The sequence below is a fragment of the Thrips palmi genome, unplaced genomic scaffold (genome assembly GCF_012932325.1).
Source record: "Thrips palmi isolate BJ-2018 unplaced genomic scaffold, TpBJ-2018v1 HiC_scaffold_4, whole genome shotgun sequence".
NCBI classification, from domain to species: Eukaryota; Metazoa; Arthropoda; class Insecta; order Thysanoptera; family Thripidae; genus Thrips; species Thrips palmi.
Window position 1 is genome coordinate 12498631 of NW_023144631.1, and position 11200 is coordinate 12509830.

The 11200-nt window shown below is 46.0% G+C and overlaps 1 protein-coding gene across 1 annotated transcript; it reads left to right on the top strand.

Annotated features, from left to right (window-relative positions):
• The first annotated feature begins 834 nt into the window (after nt 1-834).
• On the top strand, nt 835-10318 carry LOC117649031. Its single transcript, XM_034391398.1, has 8 exons — nt 835-850; nt 1041-1055; nt 4055-4262; nt 5443-5607; nt 6730-7101; nt 7372-7602; nt 8225-8764; nt 9352-10318. Exons 3-8 carry the CDS (start codon nt 4083-4085, stop codon nt 9661-9663), a joined length of 1800 nt encoding a protein of 599 aa, XP_034247289.1. The 5' UTR covers nt 835-850; nt 1041-1055; nt 4055-4082; the 3' UTR covers nt 9664-10318.
• Nucleotides 10319-11200: the final 882 nt, after the last annotated feature.

Genomic DNA, 11200 nt, shown 5'->3' on the forward strand with positions numbered 1-11200 from the left:
CTGTTCTTGTACTACGATCAACCTTCATAATCTTTTTATTGGATTGCAAACAAATACTCCGTAAGTAAGAATAAAACAAGTTCGTAACGCAAATTAGAAAGTTATGATTCGCAACTCAAAGAAAATTAGTTCGTAATACGATGCGCGGGGGGTGGGGGGGGGTAGAATGTATTACCAGAAGCGGCTGCCCGATTGTGCGTGAGTATTCGTGCTAACCTTCACACTAAATTACTGTGTAGGTTTTTCTGCGCGCCAATGCACGAAATTAAGCATGCCACTTCGTAACGTACAAATTTGTGCACGACAATGCACGATTTTCTGCATAATAACGCACGGAATCGCGCATTGTCGCGCACAAATTCGTGCATGTTTAATTTCGTGCATTGGCGCGCAGAAAAGAACTACATATCTATTTAGTGTGTTGAATGGAACTTCAAAGTTAGGTTGAACGAGTTCAACAAGAGGGCAAACGGGGCATTCCCGAATATTCCAAACCGTGTTCGGTACGGAGCTTCGAACCCTTAATTGGCTTGAGACGTTTTCGTATGTCAGCCTTACGACGATCCGCTCAACCCAGACGTCTGTCTTCGTTCTGGTCTGTGGCTGCACCAGAGAACGCTACCCTTTAAATTTTCTCTTGGGGTGATTGCACTTGCCGAATTACGTTCCCCAGCGATAGTTCTACGAAGGCTGTTCTGTCTCGGTTAGTTAGGTCAATCGGGGTCAAGCGTTGGAGTACCAGTTGAAGAGGGGGATAAGTGTAGGATATTATCCTTTGGTGTTCGTTCTGCAGTCTTCGCATTGAGGTTTTTGCTTACTTGGTCATACCCTGCACCTGGCGATCACATAGGTTTTGGCATCTGTTGCATAGTATAGCGTATCCGTCCACCTTTTCACATGGCTGTCTCCAATTACCATCAGGTTGGGTTTTCATTTACATTCATCTTCTCTTTATTTCTTGTTGTTGACTCGATTCCCATTCTATACTTCTTCTCTTCTTCCTCCAGGTTTATTACATTTACATTTGTTTCTGTTTCCAGAAAGAGCTGCTTAAGGTATCTCATAGTCCTAGGCCAATTTAGCATGCGTCGAGTCCTGAGCCAATCTTTGGAATGTGGATGCTCTTGAGGTTCTCTCTAATTACGTAGTTTTTCAAATTTACTAACGTCTTTCTGAAATTTTTCCATTCTGGTTTGACATGCGAAGCACTTTTAGTTAGCAAGTGCAGAATCATACCATTTTCATGGTTTTGCACCACTTCACTTCCAATTTCGTGTTCATCTTTATATTCTTCAGTGTTAGTTTTGAATTTTTCTTTTATTGCTCTTGCTATACCATCTTCCATTCTGAAATCTTGGGCGACACAGTGTGCTACCACTGCGCTTTCTGCTGTCTTTAGAAGATTGCCTTCTGTCATAATTATTGTATTGTAGCTAAAATTTTGGTGCATTTCATGTGTCATTAATTCCTTATTTGCCGGTTCTACTTTCATAGTTTTCATTGCATTGTTGTTATTGTCTCTCTGTTGGGTTAAGGCTTCTTGGCTATTATTTTTGAATATTATATTTTCAAGTCTCACTACCCTTTCTTTGAGTTCTTCATTGTTGTAGATTAGTGCACCTGGGTACTTACATTCACTGTTCCATTCTCTGATGTTGTGGAGAAAAATCTATCATTCATCAAGTCATTCATTGATTCATCATCTAGGTTATGTTCCTCTGTTGTCACATTGAGGAGCTGGCATGTTCTCTTGTTCAAGTTGATTCTCAGCTTTGGATCTTGCTTTCTTCCGTTTTAACCAATTAGGTCCTCCAGTTCATTAATTTCACTTTCTAATCCATTTGAAATTTTGGTCCTTGTTATCTATATTAATTAATTTTGACGGAACACTTTCGTGCCCTGTGCTCACGCCCGCCATCTTGGCGACTTCTCGAGAGCTGGTTCGATTGGTTGTCCCCAGAATTATTTCACCTCACTTGATACCAAATCATTACTTATTAAAATTAACACCGCTGGAGATGTAATTCCAAGTACAGCTTTCTGAGTCTTTGCGAAAGGTGACCAACCCACACTTGAAAAGAACAGTGTACGAAGCATCTGATTAATAACATCAAGGGAAGGGAAGTATAGGCATTGCAGCAGTGCGTCTTATTATTTAGGGCTTCACACTAAATAGCTATGTAGGTTTTCCTGAGCGCCAATGCCCGAAATTAAACGTGCACTTCGTAACGCACGAATTTGTGCGCGACAATGCACGATTTCATGCGCAAGTATGCAGAAAATCGTGCATTGTCGCGCACAAATTTGTACGTTACGAAGTGCATGTGTAATTTCGTGCATTGGCGCGCAGAAAAACCTACACAGTAATTTAGTGTGTTTCTGACGAAGCATCGAGGGGCAAACAACTTCGTCAAAATTTGTACACCGTTATTTCAAATTCACCTTATTTCACGTTATTTCATTGTTATTTCGCACTGAGAATGAAAGAGTCACCACCATCGCCCTTTCATTGGGTAACGCACGCACCGTTGCCCAAATTTGGGTGACGAGCCCGCGGTGACCAAATTTTGGGCAGTCATAAAATCGTCGCCCAAATTTGGGTAACGCCGTCGGCGACGCCGTAAGGTCCCCGATGACGCTCTTCCGAGGCCACCACGATGACCCAATGTGGTGTTGAGGCCTCCGGTCATCGTGGTGGCCCCGGAAGGACGCCATCGAGAACCTCACAGCGTCGCCGACGGCGTTACCCAAATTTGGGCGACCAAACGCCTGTTACCAAATTTCGGGTGATGAATTTTTCGTCACCAAAATTTGGGCAACGAAGTTGCATTACCCATTGAAAGGGTGATGGTGGTGACCAATTCATTCTCAGTGCGCCGTTATTTCAAGGGTATTTCAACGTTATTTCGCGTCATTTCCCGTTATTTCGCGTTATTTCACGTCACTTCACCGTTATTTTAACGTTATTTCACCGTTAATTCAACGTTATTTCATTGTTATTTCACGTTATTTCAAGGAAAATGTACACCAAAATTCAAGTTGTTTGCCCCTCGCGAAGCATCTATTCGCAGATTACGCCCTGCCTCGTTTTCTTTGTATGACGAATTGGTGCTTCTCGTACTTTGCATTCAGGTCTCACGACGGGAGTGGGTATTTTCGTGGATCCTGGACCGGAAGTCAATAGACTATACTGGTCGAAACTCAATCTTTATTTAGACCTACGCGCAAGCATGCTGTGAAAATTGTAATCCATATACACACACGTAATCGCATGGCACACACATTTTATATCTTCTGCTGGGGTTACTCTGTGACGCTGCATTTAATTGCCGTGTTACCTCGATGTCGATTTTGCTCTAATAGCGTCTCGTCAATTTCGGTTTAGTAGGATCCCGTTTGTTCAATACTGCGTAACGTCATTTTTGCACGGCCCCTGTCTATATGAATCCGTTCACACTCCCAATTTCCTACTGAAAAATGCTGTGCTGTCATAGTACTTAGCTGATTCTCAGTATTTTACGATTACGACTCAAATCCTGTCGTAATACAGAGAAATTTGTTCTTAATATGTATAAATATGTATAAATTGGTCATAATTAGCTACTGATAACTCTTCACCGTTAATATCTTCGCTGCGCAGACATAATTCTAAGTCTTTTGTTCGTATTTCAAAGAAAAAGCTCATTAGAATATTGGGAGTGCAGTGGTTGCTCTCATTCTTGTGTTTTTTTCCACTGAATGAGCGATAAGTAGAGGTGGTCCCACATCAGGCCCTTTCACATCCCCCCCCCTCTCTTCCCGCATTTTACTCTCAAAAATTGTGGAACGGGCCTAAAAGAGAGGGGTTACGCCTTACTTACACTACAAACGTAACTGTCTACTAAGTACACACTTACAAATGCATGCTTGCAAGTACACACTCTAACGCATGCTTGACGCATGGAGTTATACTGCGTCAAGCATGCGTTTGAAAGTGTGTACTTAGTTAGGTTTGTAGTGTAAGTCAGAGTTAAGCAGTTTCCGTTGGTAGATCTGTACGTTTTTGTCTTTGCAGTCTTCATTGTTCCTCGCATCGCTGCAACATGCTGCCCTTCCACAAATTGTCAGTTCACGAGCGCTACATGATAGAGATCGAGGGCGATCCCGACTGGACGGATTGTTCGAGCGGTGCGGAGTCGTCCAGTCCGAGCGAAGACTCCAGTGAGGAAGACAGCGATGAACCCGCAGAGCCACTCAAGGATGCAGATGAAAGCGGTGCCGAGGTGAGAGCTCCCTGAGAGTTATGTTGTCGGTTTCGGGACTGTCTGTTGCTGATAACTAATCCGTTGAGTCACGTCTGAGATTGTGTCAAATTATTTTCTTTCTGCTGATATCCGTCTCAGCCTGCAATTTCTTGTGTGATGCTTACCATGAGTCCGTTCAAGCCAACTTTTGGTTCCGTTCTTCCGGATGAATTTTAGGAAAAGAATATCATCGAAACTTTTGTGGTGACACATTTTTTCATTGTTTGTGGTTGTTTTGTAGACAAAATCATTATGACTTGCAAAATAGTCCCTCAATTATGTCACGGTACTTAGATGCAATACCTTCGAAAGTAATCAAAACAAGTTCCTGTTCCTAAGTTTGCATTACGGTTAGTGCTAAAATTTACTTGTGTAAAAACATATGCCATAAAGCCTCGTTTTTTTTTTAAATTAGTGTTTTGGTAAAATCTTGTAAAACGTAGATTTCTCGTCCGTTTCTATGTGAAATACGCTACTCGCTCGTTTGAAAATTGTAGCAGACTTCATCTTACTACATGGAAAGGCACCAGTAATTCCCAATGTTATCTTGACGGTTTTGGTAATTGAGGGACACGGGGTAAAACTGAAGCAGCTGTTTTCTGGAAAAGATTTGACAGTTTAGACCTCATGATGTGTCAAATATTATTTTCACAACAAGAACAAACACATTTGGTCTGACCAGAGTTCTAAATGTCTATTGTCGACCAAGAAACAGCTGTCCCAATTTTACCCCGTGTCCCAAAATTACCCCAACTGACACAGAAGTTTCTCGTGAGTAAAATTCGCCCCGTCAATATCTGTTATTTGAAGTCTCATATATTTTTCCCAGTGCAGTTGCATTGCGTGTCTACCTCGTGATAGATGTGGAGTGGAGTATTCACCAGGGGAAGTGCACCTGCACTGTGACAATTTGAGTCGTCACTTGATGACAATTTCAAGGCTAATTTTCCTTACAACAATGTCATCAATTCAATTGATGACATTGTTGTCACGCCCATGCAATAAGTAGGAGCTTTGATGAATATGCCATCAATTTGTGACGAGATTGTCATCATTTCAAAATGATGAAAATATCATCCATGTTTTTGTCCTAAAGTGACAACACATTTTTACAGTGTGTCTTCTTACTGAAACGCATTTTTTGATTGGCTTCCTCCAGGATGTGTGCGCCGTGTGCTACGGGGCGGTGCATCTGTACTGCCAGCGCTGCTGGGCCGAGTCGTACTGCGGCTACCGGCACCTCGCCGAAGACCGGCCCAGGCACGACAAGTGGTGCTTCCCCAGAAAGGTGCAGGACGACGAGGAATCTCCGCCAACGCCGCAGGTGAGACAAGGATGCACTCTCAGCCTCTTACTGACTTAATCGTCAGTAAACCATGTTCTATTGCCTACAGCAATGATTAGTAATTTCTTGGTAGATACGTGCATAAAACTATTTAGGAATTTTTGTTTGTCAATAAGTACTAAAAAATATGTTAATAATCATTACAAAAGCAAAAATTACGTATTTTTGATGCACAAATTACTTGAGGTGCTACTCACAATATATCAATACCATGTACTTAAAGTCAATAGCGAGTCTGAGTGTGGAACGTACGAACTCGCAGCTCCCGAGTAACTTCCACGATTTTGTGGGTGCTTACGTGGAAGATGCATACTATCATGCGTAAAAATGCATGTACTGAGTTAAGGGCTTATTTCTTCAGGTTTGAGACTGAGACACAGAAGCGGCTGTCAAATGCCTTTGAGTGCCAATAGAGCGCCTGCGAACTTGCGTCAGGCCGCCCGTTGTGCTCCGCTGTGTTGCGGGCTTGCCTACCCGACTTCGTCAGGCGCTCCGCACACACTCTCAGCCCGCCTTAACCTTTTTCGTTCATTCAAAGCGCAGTCGTTTAAGCTAGTACCATTAATTACAATTTAGTTTATTTTAATTGAGTGGGATATATCTGATTTGTAAATTAATTGTGAAAACTAATTGCTACTACACTGCGTGTTATGTTCGCAAAAATTACTAGGATTAGTTTTGACTAATTTGATATATAAGGCATAATGGTAACGCGCTGAGAGTGCGGCGTGAAACCCGTACACTCTCATTCCAGGAACGTGACATCACGTTGAAACGAACGTGACACAATGTCACGTTCATTTGAGCATTGTCACATTCGTTTGAATGTGAACAAGTTAATTTTTGGCCGATTCACATCCAAACGACTGTGACACAACGCTCAAACGAACGTGACATTTTGTCACGTTCGTTTCAACCTGATGTCACGTTCCTGGAATGAGAGTGTACCTTCACGTCAGCACCATTTCAGAAGTACCAAGTACGAGCTTTTCTGCCAACGCAAGTGTGCGCACATGCAGAAGTTTCATTAAATCCCCATGATTTTTCCATCTTATCTTTTCTCGGAAATTTTGGACAGTGTAAGCGGGGTTCCGGTTGCAGGACGCGGCCATCCTGTCCCTGGGCGAGGACGCGCTGCTGCTGGTGTGCCGCTTCCTGGGCGCGCGCGACCTGGTGCGGCTGGGCCAGACGTGCCGCGCGCTGCGGGCCGTGTGCCGCGACCCGCGCGCCTGGAGTCACGTGACCTGGAGCTTCGAGTTGTCCGAGGAGCGCACCCTCGCCAACGTGGGCCTGCTCAAGGTGGCGCCCGCCCTGCACACCATCAAGCTGGGCGAGCGCTGGCCCAAGGTCAACATGCTTCGCTGCACGCGCCGCGTCAAGAAGTTCGTCCTGAGCTGGGACGAGCAGCTGCAGCAGCCCTACGCCGTGGAGCCCGTGATGCGGCTGCTAGGCCACTGGCGCGGCACGCTGGAGGTGAGTCCACGCGGAAGTCCCAAAGGTAACCGTGTTTGTAGGTTACGGATAGTTGTGTACAACTACAGCACGGATCGAATTTCGTCTTCGTGCGAAAGTTTTTGTCCGTATGGCCATTTTTCGGTCATACACCTAAGTATGAACCTTTTTCGGTCTTACATTTCAATATGACCCTTTTTCGGTTCAGTATGACCCTTTTAGTGGTCAACGTTCTGACCTTTCTGTTTTCAGTGTACGCAGGAGAAGTAACCCTGTTTGCTATTTCGACAGGTGGTTGTCCTGGGCTGCCTCAACAGCGAGGGCGACGACGTGAAGTTGCTGCGCTACATCGACGGCCTCAACATCAAGGAGCTGTACATCGGCGACCTGGCGCCGACCCTGGTGAAGGCGTACCCCGGCAGCGCCAAGGCGGTGCGGAAGCTGGAGATAGGCACCCAAGTGAGCGGCGGCGTCCTGACGCACCTGCTCCGCGCCTGCCGGTCGACGCTTGTCCACTTCAAGGTGCGTCGGTATATGCGCTCTCTCTCTCTCTCTCACACGGTGAAAACGGAACCTGGTTTTCCCAGGAAGCCAATGGTGAAGGCATGAGCAACTTCCAGGGAGTTCCTGGGAAAACCAGGAACCGTTTTTACCGTGCACTCACTCACTCACTCAGCATCCACTGAGAGTGAAGGAGTCCTGATCAGGGCTGAAATTTTGGATGAGATATTTTTTTATCGCCCGACTCTATGGGGGAGATTCATTTTATTACTCCAAAATGGCAGAGGATGAAGGTTTCCTCGCCCTAATTTGAGTGGCAATATACACCTGGGCTTATCCTAACACTGAAGGTCTGCTGAGGCTTGACAGCGATGACGATGATGATTGATTATGATTCATGATGACAGTGGCGGATCCAGAGTCGGCCTAAGGGGAGGAGTAACACTTTTTGCCTACTTACAGAGGAAAAGTGGTGCTTTTAGCCTACCTTCCAGGCTGCTATGTATTGTCCTCCCCCCCCCCCCCCCGAAAAAAAAACAAAAAAAAACGGTGGATCCGCTCTTGCATGATGATGGATGACGATTGATGATGATTTTATCAGTGTGACGCCGCCATCTGAGTTCCTCTCTCCGCGTTGTTCCAGGCGTCGTCCTTCTTCATGGACCTGAACGCCTGGGTGCACCCGCACAACTGCGGGCGCGAGCCCCGGTCGTCGGTGCGGCGCGCGCTGATGCGTTGCCCGGGGCTGGAGGTGGTGGCGGTGCCCGCCTGGTACGGCAGCCTGTCCATGCTCCACGCCTGGCCCGCGCTGCACTCGCTGTGCCTCTACGACTTCGGCGAGGTGAAGCACCGCGCGGCCAAGGAAGTGTTCCGGACCGCCGCCGCGGCCAAGCAGCTGCGCTCGCTGTCGCTGTGGATGGAGACGGTGGCGCACCGCGGGCTGCTGGTGGTGGTCGCGGAGGCCTGCTGCGCGCTGCGGGAGCTGCGCCTCATGTTCGGCACCACGGACGACGTGGTGCTGGCCCCCGTGGACGTCCCCCGGGACCTGCACGCCGTCCTCGGCCGCCTGCCCGGCCTGGAGAAGCTGGTCCTGCACGCGGCCAGGGTGCCCGGCACCGTGTTCCGCGGCCTGGCGCACGGCGCGCTGCCTGCGCTGCGGAAGCTCGTCCTGCTCAAGTGCGCGGTGAGGCAGCCTTTCTCGTGTCGTTGTCTAGTTGAACCTGTCCCCTCCAGTCTAAGTTTTTAGCAGTTGAACGTGAGCTGTTACAGCGAATGTGGCGCAAGCACATCACGAAGAATTTTTTTCTGTGCGTATTTTTATTTTGAAGATACCTACCAAGTATAACCTTCGTTTTCTGGATATTAGTATCTTCCAATGGAAATACGTACAGAAAAAGTGTGTGCGAAAAATTTTTCTTCGTGATATGCTTGCGCCGAATTTGCTGTAACGTTGCTCAAATTTCATTGCAAGAAACTCAGTGTGTGTACACAGCATGCCTCAGGTTGAAGCATGCCTGCAAGTGCACCCCTACTCTCTAATTATCGTACACTGAAATCTTTCCCAATTTTTGGTGAAATCGGTGCAAGCATAATGTGAATCAATATTTCTTCATAATACGAAACTTTTTAGTCTTTTCACTGTAAGATTCAAAGAGTAACATTCACAGTAAAACTACCTTCGTGTTACGCTTGCGCCACTTCCTTCGTATTATGTAAAATTTCTTCGTGAGGCGTGCAGTGTGTGACGGGACTCCGACGCTCTCCCCGCAGGTGACTCCGAAGGGGCGGGAGGCCCTGCAGCACCTGCGCGGCGTGCGCCCGGACCTGCGGGTGAAGGCGAGGAAGCTGCGGACGGCGCGCTGCCAGGGCGACGGCCTGGAGGCGGTGCGCTGCGAGCAGGAGCTGTGCCGCGTGCCCTCCGACTGCGAGGACGACGACCCCGTGGGCGCGGACGCCAGCGACGACGACCACGACTCCATGGACTCGGACGACTTCACGGACTTCGTGGAGCGCTGTTGGAGCGTCGGGGACAGGGACGGTGACGACGAGGAAGAGAACGACGAGGAGGACGAGGACGAGTAGGCGGAGAAGTTACGTTAGGTGGCGAGCGGAGTCAGAGTACTTGGACTGAACAGCTAACTGTGATTGCCTCAGAGATGATTTTGAGTTGGTGTTGAAATTAATGCGGATGAATTTGAGTTAGTTTTATCATTTTAAATGGAATGAATTTGAGTTAGTTTCATCATTTTAAGTATGTTGAATTTGAGTTAGTTTCATCATCGAAAGAAGGATGAATTTGTGTTAGTTTCATCATTTTTATAGGTATGAATTAGTGTTAGTTTTGTTATTTTTAATGGTATCAAGTTGAGCTTTTGTAATTTTACTGGGGATGAATTTGAGCTCTGCTTTTGTTACTTTCATTGGTATGAATTTGACTTGCTTTTGTAGTCTCGATTGTGGCCACACGTTCGGAATGAGCAACTAACTGTTAATGTAAGAAGACGAATTTTAGTTAGTTTTACAATTTATATTCGCCTGAATTTGAGTTGTCTATATTTTGAAACTTCGATTGCGGCGACATGTTTTACTGATTTTATTGAGGCAATGCGGGACGAGGCTGGGAGTTTTACAGTTTTTCTAGTCTAAAAGAATTGCCCGCAGCCGCAAGTGATACTAGTTTTGTTGTACCCTACATTTATTTGTTTTATAAGGATTAAATTAATGGCACGTCTTCTTACGATGTGTACGCAAATATTCTTTTTCCCCTTCCTTTCCCTGCGCTTTCATGTTCCACGCAGCATCAGCGTCCAAACTCGATTCAAAAGTTGATTTGAAAACTTGTCTTGCTAAAACAGGAGGTTAATTTTTTTAACCGAACGAGCATGTACCATAACTTACTCTACAATTTGAACTCAGTGCATAGTGCACTCTGCGTGCACACTTTTCACATACACAGCAGTGTATCTGGTCGAGACAGCATGCTGCAAGCCACCTGCCCAGGAACTGTCCTTACGAGCACACCGCTTGTTGTAGTTTGCATGCTGATTACGCTCCAGATGGAGTGTGCCATGCGCGTAGTTATAACTGTGGAGGGGTCAAAAGTTCGAATTTCAACTTGGAATTTTTGTTGTTGATGCAGCTTGTCTTTATTTCGCCTACACGTTCCGTTACTGAATTAGCTAAACATTGGAATCTAATTGTGTTTTTAGAAATGGGCTGGGCCAGAAAACAATCTCTGCGTGGTCCGCTCACGGCCCACGGCACCGCTCGTTCTGATCCCGGCAGCCTACGATCTAAATGTCTTTACTATGAAATCGTAGCTGTGTTACAGTGAATTCGGCGCAAGCATAATACGAAGCAATATTTCTTCGTAAATCTTATCTCTTAATTATTTTATTTGTAATATCCAGCCTTCGTTACGTGACGAAAAACCACCTTCGCATTTGTATGCTTGCTCTGTTTCTTTCGCGTTACAGGAAATTTCTTCGTAAGACAAATGTCCAGATAAATGAATAAATTTAGAGCGCAGGCCTGCCTCTGGCTTGAGAAGAGGGATGATTCCTTGCCAAAAAAAAATCAAGGCATAGAAGTTAGACAACTAGACAGAATTACTGATTTA

Bases quoted from the DNA above. Each gene is read 5' to 3' on its own strand.
- LOC117649031 (XM_034391398.1), top strand. From the start codon at position 4,083: ATGCTGCCCTTCCACAAATTGTCAGTTCACGAGCGCTACATGATAGAG. The intron at 4,263-5,442 runs GTGAGAGCTCCC...GGCTTCCTCCAG, and splicing joins CAGATGAAAGCGGTGCCGAG to GATGTGTGCGCCGTGTGCTA. The intron at 8,765-9,351 runs GTGAGGCAGCCT...CTCTCCCCGCAG, and splicing joins TCGTCCTGCTCAAGTGCGCG to GTGACTCCGAAGGGGCGGGA.